The sequence below is a fragment of the Gekko japonicus genome, unplaced genomic scaffold (genome assembly GCF_001447785.1).
Source record: "Gekko japonicus isolate JY-2015 unplaced genomic scaffold, Gekko_japonicus_V1.1 scaffold2529, whole genome shotgun sequence".
Lineage (NCBI taxonomy): Eukaryota > Metazoa > Chordata > Lepidosauria > Squamata > Gekkonidae > Gekko > Gekko japonicus.
In genome coordinates, this window is record NW_015169255.1 from 175,120 (window position 1) to 189,009 (window position 13,890).

Genomic DNA, 13,890 nt, shown 5'->3' on the forward strand with positions numbered 1-13,890 from the left:
CAGGACTGGAACATCTCACGCACTGTATTTTCAGTAATTTTCTGAACCATTCCCTCCAGTTATTCTAATGGAAACGCATCTGTGTGGACAAGCAGAAACCTCCATAATGTTGATAGTTCTGTAATTAATGTGGAATCCACGTGGGATCAACACGACTGATTTTATTCATAGAATGCTCTGGAAGACTGGGCATCTCGTCCTTCTGGGGGCAGAGGCACAAAAGGCACACACCCTGGTTGGACGGTCCTGAGCAACCACAACAGTGGCAGCATCACCCCCTCCAGGCAGGCTACCCAAGGGTCCCTGGCCAGCTTTGGCACGAGTTCTTCTCATCTCCCATGCTGCTTCAGAGTGGCCAGGGGCCCAGAGAGAGCGGGTTGTGGCGGGCAATGTTCCCTCTAGGCTGAGTTAGTGTGAGCTAGCTCCCAGTTTTTTAGCCTCTGGCTCACACATTTTTGCTCCAGAGCACACTCATTTATGCAGTAGCCAAAACGCTCGCTCACAACTTTAATGCCAGCAGCTCACAAAGCAGAATTTTTGCTCACAAGACTCCACAGCGAAGAGGGAGCATTGGTCTTAGGTGACCCAAACTGATGGCTCCCATGCATTCATTCATTCTGCATCCCAAGCGTTCCCTCTGAGCTGAGTGAGTGTGAGCTAGCTCACAGTTTTTCAGCCTCCGGCTCACGCATTTTTGTCTCAGCACGGGGAGGAGGAGGGCTCCAGAGCAGCAGCCCCGCTGGGGAAAAGAGACCAGCCCAAAGACTCGGGGCTCCCTCCCTCCGCATCGCTCAGCTGCAGCCAAGCCGGGCGGCCTCTCTCGGAACGGCGGCTACCAACTGCCGGGAGAACCCCGCCCTGACCCCCTTGGAGAGGGGGCCCTGCGTCGTCTTCTCCTTCTCCTCCCGTAAGAACACAAGAGACGCCAATGTTGGATCAGGCCAAAGGCCCGTCCAGTCCGACACCGCGGCCGATTTGCACGCCCATCTCAAGGGGAGGGGACGTTTTCCTCCCGGGCTGTTGGCAACCCACCCGTCCACGACTCGAGGCGCGCCACTCCGACCAGCTCTTCCGCCCGGCCTCGGCAGGGGAAAGGGACCGCCCTTTTCCGCCCCCGGCACGTGATCCCGCCGAAATCACGTGCTCCCAGACTTCGTTAACTCACGCGCTTTTACGCGTTCTAAACCCTCCGCGGTCGCGTGGAAAATAGTCCCGCGTGGTTCTTGGCCTCCTCGCGGAGGAAAGTTAGCACCCCGCAGTTCGGGACGGTACACGGACGGGGTTCATTCGGTGCCGCGATTGCGGATCAGGGCCGCCCCGGCAGCCTTCCACCTCAAACCGGGAGCCCCCTCCCTCGGGAAAAGTAGTTCCAGCAGCAGCGGTGACGACAGCGGCAGCGGGGTCCCGGCAGAAAAATCCCTCCGCCTCCTGAGGAAAGCGGCGATGGCGGCTTCGCGGGTGCCGGACCGGACGGAGCGCCGAGCTGGAGACCGAGAGGATTTCGCTGGGGAGGCGATTCGCGGTGAGGAGGGCGCGGTTGGACGGCGAAGGGTTCCGTCGCTTTCATCTCGCCCAGCTGCGGCGCTCCGCCGGCTCGCCCTCCGTGCGTGGACCCTCGGCAAGATGGCGGCGCAGGCTGACCGGGGGCTCAGGCAGTGCCAAGGGCAGCCTGCCTCGGCCAGGGCCCGGGGGGAGGGAGGGATGGGGAGCAAGGGCCAGGCGCGCGCGCCAGCCCCGAGTCTGGCTGGGCCAATAGGGGCAGGGGGCGCGCGGCGGGCTGCGCCAATAGGGAAGGGGCCTGCTTGGGGCGAGTGGCGAGGCGGTGGAGGGCTCTGGCGCGGTGCATGGTGGGAGAATCCCTGCATCCCTGCCCGGGCGCAAGGGATGTCCTTGCAGGTGCTCACCCGCCCCTGGGAGAGGGCCTCCTTGCACACCTGCCCGGTGAAGGGATCAGTTTGGCTTGCAGCCTCTGTCAGGTGTTCACAGCCAGGCCAAGCAGTGTTCTCCCTGCTCCCAAGCATTTCCCCTCTGCTCCAATTAAGCTGATCACAATGTTACTGAAAACATGACTTTTGTTGCTGGATGGTCCAGTGAGGCATATTGCTTGATTTTCTTGTCTGAATTGAGAGGCTGGAATTTGGGATGTTCTTATTTGGAGGGGCTTGACGGCACAACATTCTCTTTAGGAGTTTACTCTTTCTTCCTCATTCTCTTCTCATTTTTGATTAGTATGAAATTTCCTGAATGCTGCTCATATTCTGGCCGCCTTCAAGCAAAAGAGCAAGAGTTCGATCTGGCTGTTCTTGAAATTTGGATGATATTGTTCAGGTGTGTTGTGAATGACAAACGCTGTGGCACAGTGGGGAACCAGATGATTACTGTTACACACAGAACAGCAAGTGGAATCCAGTCCCTTTTCAAAGTTCTACTGAAGATGTGGCACATCAGTCTAATTTCTGGTCAACAGCTGGTAGAAATTTATTGATCGATTTAGCCTCACAACACAAATTAACCAATTCATCAGTTATAGTATCAGTGAAACAAACTATTCCATGAAATTGCCAGAACTGCTCAGTAGCGTTGAGCTGGTCTGATTGGTTAATTCTCTCAGGGGCAAGGTGAAGCTGACACAGGTAGTGGCTACATTGTAGTCCTAAGCAGAATTATATTCTTCTGGGTCAGTAGAATGGGGCTGCGGTGGCTCAGTGGTTAAGATGCTGAACTGCTGACTGGAAGGTCGGTAGCTCAGCAGTTTGAGACCCAAGTGCTTTATGAGTGAACTCCCGTCTCTGGTCCCAGCTCCTGCCAACCTAGCAGTTCAAAAGCAAGAAATTGCAAATAGATAAATAGGTACCGCTTCGGTGGGAAGGTAATAGTGTTCCGTGCGCCTTGCCGTCTAGTCATGCCAGCCGCATGACCACGGAAACGTCTTCAGACAGCGCTGGCTCTTCGGCTTGGAAACAGAGATGAGCACTGCATCCCTAGAGTCGGATTCAACTGGCTTTTGAGCAAGGAAAACCTTTTACCTTTAGTAGGTGAGCAGAGGCCAGTGGGCTGAGAAGGGTGTAACTTGGTCCAAGATTACGTAGAAAGTCTTCTGAAGATTCTCTAGCTGAGTGTGTTTTTCTTACCCCATCCCCTACACTTCTTGGCTGTTGTCCAGGATTAGTCATCGTCTGCATGCAGTGCACAGGAGGCTATTTCTCTTAGGAAAATACTTCCTGGGGCCTTGTGGCTGGAAAGCCGAGTTGTCTTCACTGTGTGTGAATTCCCATAGCCAGGGGGGAGGTGTGGGCATTGTCATCTAGCTTATGACTGACAGGAGGGAAACGGATCCTGTTTGCATTAAAGCAGGCCTAACCGTCCTTGTGCCCTGTCTCCTCCTTGTTCCTTTTTGTTCCGTGCTGGGAAGTGTTCGGACACAGGGCTCCCAGGCTGGGCTGATGCCTCAGTAACATTCTAGGCATTTGGGCAGGGCAGTTTCCGCCCACGAGAGTGTGCAGACTATGGCTTAAAATGCTGCCGGTGCATAGAATGAGGTCACGTCCAGCTGTGGAGCCAGACAGCCACTACCAGAAATTTTGAAGCTTGGGAAAAAAAACCATTTTTTCCGGGTTTTGGGGGGAAAAAATTGAAATTTTCAGAAAAATTGGAAAAAATGGTACATTAGCACTTCTTTTTTCTTTTCCAGATTGTAAGTCATTCTGTTACTTTAGGAACATAAAATATGATTATGGACATTTTTACTTGGCATGAAATTATCACAATTAGCTTATTAAAAATATAGTGTCTCCAAACAATTATTACAAACAGAATAACCAGCCACATGCAAAAGCAAAACTGAAACCTTTTTATTTTCTTGTGACAACAGCACCTCCTAAAGGAAGAAATGCATCTTGTTCTTGCATTGGAGAGTTCAGTGTGTAACCTAGGACTTGCTTGTCCTCAGTGCACAGAAATTAGATCAATCTGATACCATACATATTTTTTAGAAATGATTTGGAAACTATTTGAACACCTTGTCTTAAAATATTTTATTCCTCATGTTAAAATAAAATGTTCCATAATGAATTCTTTTCTTTTTTTAATTTTTCCAATTTTTCGGGAAAAAACAAAAAAGGTTTCGGGGAAAAAATGTTTTTTCCCTGAATTTTTCTGTTTTTCCGGGCCTTCACATCTCCAGCCACTACCTGCTCCATGCATCCCAAGTGGGGAAGGGACCCTCTTCCACGAGCAGCAGAGTGCTGTCTTTCCACGGTGGCCGGACGCTGCCCCTGTGGGGGAGGGGCTGTGGTACGTGCCACGCCCCACAGCAGATGAGAGTGCAGCGCCTGCCTCCTTCCCTCACCAGGTCTGGCCATGGAAGCTGAGAACGAAGTGGAGAGCAGCAGTGATGCTGCCCCTCGGCCAGAGCGGCAGGAGGAGCCCTCCGAGAGCGGCCTCGGCATGGAGACGTCCGAGGCCGTGTCCGCAGACAGCAGTGATGCTGCCCGGGTGCCAGTCACTCTCTCAGAAGCAGACGAGTCGGGGGTCGGCCAGAGCTCTGACCGCGGAGGCGTCTCTCTGGTATGGACCGAGGGGCGGCCAGCTGGAGGAGGGAGCACAGATGCCACACACACTTGGGGCAGAGGGGCCCCAGCCTCCGCAGGCTAGGCCCGCTGCAGCCGGGCCGAGAGCAGAAAGGGCAACCGGGTGGAGGCGTCTCCTGCCTCTCGCCCGGTGCAGAACTCTGAGCGGGAAGGCCACTTGTGCTCTCTGTCTCCATCTGTCCGGCAGGCCGAGGTGTCTGAGAGCAGCCCCGGCAGAGACGCCCTACCCAGGGCCTACCTACCCGACTCCTCCTCCATCGCACAGCCCGCCCTGGTGTCCAGCATCTCTGCCGCCACGAGCCAGTCCCTCCTGATCTCGCAGTCCCCGCAGGGCCTCGTTCACTCCAGCGTGCTGGCGGAAGGGGCTGCCGTGGTGTCGGATTCCACGGCCTCCACCTCCTCTGACCTGGGCTCCGCCATCGACAAGATCATCGAGTCCACCATCGGGCCAGACATCATTCAGAGTGAGCCGTGGGAGGGTCGGGTGTGTGTGTGTGTGTGTGTGTGACGGTGGCCATGAGAGCGGCAGCAGTCGCCTGGTCCGGGGCCTCTGCTCAGCCCCTGCCCAAGGAGGCTGTTCTCGGTTGCCTGCCGCTCTGAGCAGGTCGTGTCCCCTGCCCTGGGAAGAGAGGCTGATTCCTCTGGGCGTGTGTTCCTGCTGCAGGGTGCATTGCTGTGACCACTGAAGAGGACGGCGGGGCGCAGACCACCCAGTACCTCATCCTGCAGGGGCCAGACGACGGTATGCGAAGGGTGCTGGGCTTCCTGCTCCTCCTCCTCCTGACCCCGTCCTCACAGTCCTCCCTGCTTGGGCGGGGGCCCGAGAGCTTCAGCAGTCCCAGCCTCTGCCGGGGCTCCAGCCATTCAAGGAACACGAGAAGAGCCCCGCTGGGTCAGACCAGGGAGGGTCCAGCCTCCTGCCTCACACAGTGGCCAACCGGTTCCTCTGGAGGGCCAACCACAGGGCAGAGAGGCCGAGGCCTTCCCTTGAGGCTAACTGCCTCTGAATGTGGAGGTTCCTGGTATCGGGGTGGAGGGAGGGTTGCAGCATGGCTGTGTGGGGAGCTGTTGGCTGCTGCTCAGCAGGATCCCGGCATCTCTCTCCTGAGAGCCAGTTTGGCATAGTGGTTAAGCGTGGCGGACTCTAATCCGGGTGAACCGGGTTTGCTTCCCCACTCCTCCTCACGCAGCTGCTGGTGTGACCTTGTCAGTCCTAAGTCCTCTCAGAGCTGTTCTCTTAAGGGCCGTTCTCGAGAGAGCTCTCTCAGCCCCACCCGCCTCACAGGGGGTGTCTGTCTGTTGTGGGGAGGGGGAGGGGAAGGAGTTTGTCGGCCGCTCTGAGGGCGGGTGGTGTAAATCCAATCTCTTCCTCCTCTTCTTGCCAGGCGCACCTGTGATGTCCCACCTGGCCAGCTCCGGCTTGGCCCCTGGCGTGGCAGCGGAGTCTCTGGTGGACGGCCCCACCTCCACGTGTGTGGAGCCCCCGGCCCCGTTGGAGCGGCCTGCCCCGTTGGCCCAGTCCGGGGAGCCCGACCTGGAGAGCCTGGAGGAGCTGATGGAGGTGGTGGTGGTGCAGCAGTTCAAGTGCAAGATGTGCCACTACAAGAGCAGCGTCAAGCAGACCCTCCTCCACCACATGCGGGAGCGGCACTTCCAGCCGGGTGGGTGGGCAGGAGAGGGCGTGGCCTCGTCTGGGGGAGGGGCGGCAGTTGGATGGAGGCCTGTGCCGGGGCTGGGGGGGGGGAACGGACGCTGTTGGCTGCGAAAGAGGGCCGGTGTCCGTGCCGAGGGAGCTTGCGTTCCACACTATGGACCAATGTTCCCTCTAAGCTGTGGAGTCTTGTGAGCAAAAATTCTACTTTGTTGAGCTCAGGAGAGTGAGCAATTTGGCTGCTGCATCAATTAGTTTGCTCTGGAGCCCTCCTTCCTGAGCTGAGACAAAAATCTGTGAGAGGCTAAAAACTGTGAGCTAACTCACATTAACTCAGCCTAGAGGGAACACTGCTCTGGGCATGCCAGAGTAGGCCTCTTTCTCGGCTGATGAGCATCTGTTAGCCAAGGGGGGGCAGGGTGTCTGGCAGAGCCCTGAGGGTCCCTGCTCTCCACCTGGGAGGCCCGTTCAACTCCCTTCCGTTTCGGTTTCTGAGACCTCGCAGGGCAATTCATGAGGAACAGGCTGGCTGAGATGGCAAGTCAGCATCTGTCTAAACAGCCAGTGGAGGTACTTGGGGCACGGCGTTCCTTGCTAGGTGGTGGTTCCTGAGCTCGCACGACACCGTTGTGAATGTGCAAGAAGAAATGTGCAGCAGCCCTGCCAATAACCCCAAGGGGAGGCATGGCACGTTTCGTGCCCAGTACGTTGGCTGGCCCCAGTCAAGGGACTGAATGGCCAGTCATAGGTGGGAGGGTCGCCATTTCTTGGCTGAAGAATGAGTGCTCTAATCTGGGAGAACTGGGTTTGATTCCCCACTCCTCCTCCACTTGCACCTGGCTGGATGACCTTGGGCAAGCCGTAGTTCTGACAAGAGCTGTCCTTGAAAAAGAGCAGTTTCTGTCAAGAGCTCTCTCAGCCCCACCCACCTCACAGGGTGTCTGTTGTGGTGAGGGGGAGGGAAAGGAGTTTGTCAGCCACTCTGAGACTCCGAGTGAAGGGCGGGGTATAAATCCAATCTCTTCTTCTCTTCTTCTGGGCAGCCATCTGTAACTGTTCTGTCCCCTGCTTTCCTCCAGCTGCAACTGCTGTCTTGAAAAAGGGGCGCCCACGTAAGGGGGTTTCTGTGCAAAAGTCCCCTGCGGTAGCGAAGCCAGAGGAGGAGGAGGAAGACGACGACATTGTGGACGCTGGGGCTCTGGATGACGCGGAAGGTACTGTGTTGTGCAGCGGTCCTGAGCATTTGGCTGGCCTCCATTCCCGTCTCTTGGCTCCGCCCAGGGGCTGTGCCGCTGACGTTACTCCTTCCTGTTGCAGATGACAGTGACTACAACCCGGCTGAGGACGAGCCCCGTGGGCGGTTGCCCAAGCCCAGCCGCCCCCTTCCCTCCTCCAGCGAAGAACGGCTGCGCCGGCGTCCAGGAAGGCCCCGCAAGTTCCCTCGCTTGGCATCTCTGCCTCAGACGGAAGGTACGAAGGGAACGTGGAGGGAGCTGGTATGTCAGAAGGGGCCCTCCCTCGGCCCACCAGCTCTCTCTCGCCCCAGAGCGTTTTGACTTTTAGCAGAGGCTGAAAAAATATTCTATTTATTAATTTAGGAAACTTCTTTTTTTGCATTTTTGGTTCAAAACAATCAAGGCAACTTACAAAATAAACAATGGAAATATTATTTACACAGGAGAAGGGAGAGAGAGCTTCTCTACTGGCATAAATAGCATTAGTATTAGAAGCAGAAGAGCGGGGGGGGGCCCTCAATAGTAGAACGTTTGCTTGTCATGTAGAAGGTCCCAGGTTAAGAAGAACATTAGAAGAGCCCTGCTGAATCAGAGCGTCCATCGAATGCATCATCCCATCTCACACGGTGGCCAGCCAGTTCCTCCAGAAGGCAGCAACAGGGCACAGAGGCCGAGGCCTTCCCCTGATGTTGCCTCCTGGCTCTGGGATTCAGAGGCTTTCGTGCCTCTGAACTTCGAGGTTCCCCTCAGTCACCAGAGCTAGTAGCCATTGATAGACTTATCCTCCACGAATCTCTCTAATCCCCTTTTAAAGCTGTTTATTCCTGTGGCCATCTCTACATCCTCTGGCAGCCGATTCCACATTTTAATCACTTTCTGTGTAAAAACGTATTTCCTTTTGTGCGCCCTGAACCTACTGCCCATGAGAGCTTCATTGGATGCCCTCAAGTTCTAGTCTTTTGGGAGAGGGAGAAAAAAAAATTCTTTGTCAACTCTCTCCATCCTATGCATAATTTTATAAACCTCTCACATCTCCCCTTGTCTCTTTTCTAAGCGGAAAAGTCCCACACTCTTCAGCCTTTCCTCCTGGGGAAGGGGCTCCAACCCCCCTAATCATCTTGGTTGCCCTCTTCTGTAGTTTTTCCAGCTCTGCAATGTCCTTTCTGAGATACGGGGATCAGAACTGTACACAGTATTCTAGGCTGAATTTGGAATTCAAGCAGGTTGAATTCCCAGCATCTCTAGCTGAAAGGGCCATGCAGTAAGTGGTGTGAAAGATTTCTGCTAGAGCCCCTGGAGAGCCCCGGCCGGTCAGTAGGTAGTACTGACCTTGCTGGACCAAGGGGCTGGGTCAGTATAAGGCAGTTCCGTGCATCCAGAGTCTTCGGCTGGGAGGGCGGGATGCAAATCTGATAAATAAGATAAAGAAAGAATGTGAAAGCGGTTTGCGAGATTACGGAGACCCTTCTCCTATTTATTTATTTCAGTAATCTCATTCTACTTTTCCCTCTAATGAGGGGACCCAGAGCAATTTCCGAAACAAGAAAACAGAATTTTTAAAACCCCACACGATGTAAAGAAGCAAACGGGGAAGGAAACCCTGAGCTATAGTGGCGGATCTGCCGGCCCGACTCACAGGAGGTCTCAGGCTCTGAGCCAGGGGCCAGGAACCCTCTGGCCATGCCCAGGAGACCTTCGTTCTTGGGACGATCTGTGCAGCTCCCGGCAACACCCAGGGAGGGCCCCCTTAAATAGGCACACTTTGCAATTGTGACAGAAGGCCATAAGAATATGAGAGAAGCCGATGTTGGATCAGGTCAAAGGACCATCCCGTCCAACACTCTTGTGTCACACAAGGGACAGAAATACCAGGGGCCCTCAGGAGGTCCAGCAGTGGGGCCAGGACACTAGAAGCCCCCCTCCCACTGTTGCCCCCCCCCAAACACCAAGAATACAGAAGCATCCCTTGCCCCAGACCGAGAATTCCTCTCTATACCTTGAGGCTAATAGCCACTGATGGACCTCTGCTCCACATGTTTATCCAGTTCCCTCTTGAAGCCGTCCGTGCTTGTAGCTGCCACCCCCTCCTGTGGCAGTGAATTCCATGTGTGAATCACTCTTTGGGTGAAGAAGGACTTCCTTTTATCCGTTCTAACCCGACCGCTCAGCAATTTCATGGAGTGCCCACAAGGAGTTCTTGTCTTGTGAGAGAAGGAGAAAAGTACCTCTTTCTCAACCTGCTCTATCCCATGCATAATCTTATAAACCTCGATCATGTCACCCCTCAGCCGTCCTTTCTCCAAGCTAAAGAGCCCCAAGCGCTTTAACCTTTCTTCATAGGGAAAGTGTTCCAACCCTTTGATCATTCTAGTTGCCCTTTTCTGCACTTCTTCCAATGCCATAATATCCTTTTTGAGGTGTGGAGACCAGAACTGTACACAGCACTCCAAATGAGGTCGCACCATCGATCTATACAGGGGCATTATGATACTGGCTGATCTGTTTTCAACTCCCTTCCTAATAATCCCCAGCATAGCGTTGGCCTTCTTTATTGCAGTCGCACACTGTCTCAACAAGGCCGAGAGGGAGTGGGTGTGGAGGAGCTCTCTTCCACCCTCTAGCGGTTCATGCTCAGTCCAAGGCTGGCTTTCTGCATGGGCCGGGCTCTCATGGCCGGTGGCCACAGTGACTGTGCTCGGTTGCCAAACACAAAGCTGTTCTATAGCAGGTCCGGCCGCTGGTCCACCTGGATCCGTGCTCCTTGCTCTCTGAGGTCGTGGCTGAAGGCCCTGGTACTGGTAGTGGTGCTGGGCTGTGAGCCTGGGGCCTTCTGCATGCAGAGCATGAGGGTCACCACCGGGCCACGGCCCTCCCCCACCGGGGGCTGCTTCCAGCACTTTACATCTGGGTGCCCAGTGGACAAATGCAGGCTGGTGCTACTTGTGTCCTGCTTGGCCTCCAGTTGGGCATCTCTTTGTGTTGCTTCCTGAGCCGGGACTGCAAAGTCAAGTCAGGCCCCTCGCAGGCCGTGGAACGCAGTGGGAGGGATGCATCTGGCTCAGTGTGCGGCGGGTTGAGCCGCCGGTCGGTCGTGTGCTTCCTTCTCCAGGTGGTGTGGTGTGGTGGTGAAGGGCCAGGTGACTGGCTGTCCCTCCACCCTGTGCTGGTGATGTGGGGACAAGGGGGGCTATTGGTGGGGGTTTCTGCGGGAACGCTGTGCTTGGAGGAAGGGCTCCCGGTCTGCGCCCTCTGCCTCATCCATAACGTTGACGCCCTGCCTGCACGCGTCCCTCTGGTGGCTGAGACGGGCCGGGTCCTCTTGTGAATTCTTCACCGGGCTCCCAGAGCAAGGGCTGCAGTGGGAAGGGGAACTCCTGGCCTGCCTCTCAGACATTATTACCCTGTTGTTGAAGGATGAGCTTTTGCAGAAGTCAAATCCGATAGCAAAAATCGTGGAAGGAGACAGCACAGCGCTTGTATTGTCTATCCATCTTTGGTGTCGTGGTGAAGTGCGCAGAGGACTCTAATCTGGGAGAACCGGGTTTGATTCCCCACTCCTCCACTCGCAGCTGCTGGATGACCTTGGGCAAGCCGTAGTTCTGATAAGAGCTGTCCTTGGAAAAAAGGGCAGTTTCTGTCAGAGCTCACTCAGCCCCGCCTACCTCACAGGGTGTCTGTTGTGGGGAGGGGGAGGGAAAGGAAGGGAGTTTGTAAGCCACTCTGAGACTCCGAGGGAAGGGCGGGGTATAAATCCAATCTCCTCCTCCTCCTTCTTGTCTCCCTTGATCTTTCAAGTGAGCCTAAATCCTCACCCATGACAAAGGGACCCTGATTATACTCTCTTTGCAAATCTGTAATGTGTGCCTGGGCATGTCTTAATCCAGCTCTGCAGGGGGAGTGTGATCTGGATTAAAGCTATTCAGCAAGTCAGTGTATGCACAGCTTTTGGGGGGGGGGGGCAGCAAAGAGAGGTCTTTGTAGAAACGGAACAAGCCGTCCACTGGCCAAGGGTTTTCCCTGTGGGGTGTCAATGAAGTTGGGATTGTCTGGGGTCCCAGTGCCCGTTGGTGTGCTGCTCTCTTGCACACTTGCTTACACCTTCAGGCCACTTCTAGGGTGATGGGGAGGCCCTGCGGAAGAACGTCCCAAATCCCATTTCGCGGTGGGGAACTGAGGCTGCCTGAGATGATGCTCAGCTCCACCTTCCAGATCTGCGGCCGCTTCTCTGGCTCCTTGGCCATTTCTGTGGATTCCATGTGCTCCTGGTCCGCTTTTTAAAAGCACCAGAACAAAGCTTGAGCCCAGGGGCACCTCTAAGACCACCTGAATCTATTTTAAAAAGCATGTCCTTGGACGTTAACAGTATCCAGACAGCTTTCAGTGTCACCCAGTTCCCTCCCTCCCAACCTGAGAGGTGTGCTTCTGTCGGGCAGGTGACGGGATGGATCCTGTGGTCTCCTCGCAGTGTGCCCCTCGGGGAGACCTGCAGGGCGCCGAGGCAGCCAGCTCCTCCGCTCCGGCCCCCCTCCCTGGCGGATGTGTCGCAGAGCCTGCTGTCAGCCAGTCTGACTCCGAGAACAGAGACCCCGCCTCTCACGAGGAGCCGGAACAGATTCCCCGCCGGCGAGGCCGGCCCTCCCACCGTTTCCTGGGCAAGAAGTTCTGCAAGTACATGGGCCGCAGGTGAGGGCGTGGGCAGTGGGGCCGGCCGGCCTGGGTGGGGCTGACTGGCAGATTTCTGAGCGCCCCTGGGTTCTGCTGCTGCTGCAGGTACTGCTACAAGTCTGCCAAACCCCTGATGCGCCCCTTCCTGTGCCGGATCTGTGGCTCCCGCTTCCTCACGCACGAGGACCTGCGCTTTCACGTCAACTCACACGAGGCCGGCGATCCCCAGCTCTTCCGCTGCCTGCAGTGCAGCTACCGTTCCCGGCGCTGGTCGTCTCTGAAGGTGGGCTCCCGTTCCCCCCCCCCCGGCAGGAGCACATGTTCAACCATGTGGGCAGCAAGCCGTACAAGTGCGAGGAGTGTGACTACACCAGCGTCTACAAGAAAGACGTGATCCGCCACTCTGCGGTGCACAACCGGGACAAGTGAGTGTCTTTCTGTGGCAGAGTTCCCTCTAAGCTGAGTGAGTGTGAGCTAGCTCACAGTTTTTTAGCCTCTGGCTCACACATTTTTGTCTTAGTTCAGGAAGGAGGGCTCCAGAGTAAATTAATTTATGCAGTAGCCAAATGGCTTGCTCACAACTCTGCCAGTAGCTCGCGAAGTAGAATTTTTGCTCCACAGCTTAGACGGAGCGTTGCTCTGTGGCAGTCTCAAGTCCTTTCCGTCCTCTGCGTCATCAGCTGCAGGGGGCCTTCATTGCACTCTGTGCCCCAGGGAGTCCCGCCTGTGCCGTGTAAATGCTCCTATTGCGTTCACATCCCATTGGTCTCTCTACTTTGGGACCCAAAGTAGCTGACGGCATCGTTGTCCCCCTTGAGAGCCAGTTTGGTGTAGTGGTTAGGAGCTTGGACTCTAATCTGGGAGAACCGGGTTAGATTCCCCACTCCTCCACTTGCAGCTGCTGGTGTGACCTTGGGCAAGCCGTAGTTCTGACAAGAGCTGTCCTTGAAAAAGAGCAGTTTCTCTCAGAGCTCTCTCATCCCCACCTACCTCACAGGGTGCCTGTTGTGGGGAGGGGGAGGGAAGGAAAAGGAAAGGAGTTTGTAAGCCGCTCTGAAACGCCTTCGGGTATTGAAGGGCAGGGTATGAATCCAATCTCTTCTTCTTTACACCCTTGAGCCTTGCAAGAACAACACCCTTACGGTGTAGGTTAGGCTGAGAGATAGGGATGGGCCCAGGGTCACCTACGGAGCTTCCGTGACCTTGGGGGGTTTGAGTCTGGCTCTCCCAGGTCCTCGTCCGAGCCACACAGACTCTTGGTGTTAGGAGGGTGTCGTGCTGTGGCCTTTGGCTCAGTCGCCTCCCAGCTGCCTGCCTTGACCCGCTTCCTCCTCTCTTTTTCAGGAAGAAGCGAGCTGACCCGGTGAGTGTCCCATTCTCATCCCGCCCCGCCCCTTAAAAGCCTCCTTTGCCCTTGCAACAGCCTCTTACGTGGGCTGCGGGGAGCCGGGAACTGGAGGCCACCTTCCAATGGGCCCGCAGCCCTATCGGGAGAGCAGACCTTTGGCCAGCTATGAAGCCAGCTCCCGGTTTGGGGCGGGTGGCTGGGTGAGTGGGCAGGCCGTCCCGCTCACGTGCAGCCTCCCCTGTCTCTGCAGCCGCCCAAGCGGAGCTCCTTCCCTTGCCCCATCTGCAGCCGCGTCTACCCCATGCAGAAGCGCCTCACCCAGCACATGAAGACGCACAGCGCTGAGAAGCCCCACATGTGCGACAAGGTACGAGTGGGGGACAGGCAGGGACCAGTCATTGT

At 55.8% G+C, this 13,890-nt stretch overlaps 1 protein-coding gene across 1 annotated transcript in view; it reads left to right on the plus strand.

The window, feature by feature from the left end:
* Nucleotides 1-1,444: 1,444 nt before the first annotated feature.
* The window catches only part of ZNF335 (zinc finger protein 335), a 24,693-nt gene continuing 12,247 nt past the window's right edge, over nucleotides 1,445-13,890 (plus strand). Inside the window, exons 1-13 of the mRNA XM_015416506.1 lie at nucleotides 1,445-1,522; nucleotides 2,230-2,328; nucleotides 4,352-4,566; nucleotides 4,777-5,053; nucleotides 5,254-5,331; nucleotides 5,975-6,250; nucleotides 7,320-7,454; nucleotides 7,558-7,710; nucleotides 11,909-12,158; nucleotides 12,246-12,423; nucleotides 12,456-12,565; nucleotides 13,485-13,503; nucleotides 13,739-13,855. Coding sequence (XP_015271992.1) covers nucleotides 4,360-4,566; nucleotides 4,777-5,053; nucleotides 5,254-5,331; nucleotides 5,975-6,250; nucleotides 7,320-7,454; nucleotides 7,558-7,710; nucleotides 11,909-12,158; nucleotides 12,246-12,423; nucleotides 12,456-12,565; nucleotides 13,485-13,503; nucleotides 13,739-13,855 — 1,800 coding nt within the window. The 5' untranslated portion in view covers nucleotides 1,445-1,522; nucleotides 2,230-2,328; nucleotides 4,352-4,359. The remainder of the gene's footprint in view (nucleotides 1,523-2,229; nucleotides 2,329-4,351; nucleotides 4,567-4,776; nucleotides 5,054-5,253; nucleotides 5,332-5,974; nucleotides 6,251-7,319; nucleotides 7,455-7,557; nucleotides 7,711-11,908; nucleotides 12,159-12,245; nucleotides 12,424-12,455; nucleotides 12,566-13,484; nucleotides 13,504-13,738; nucleotides 13,856-13,890) is intronic.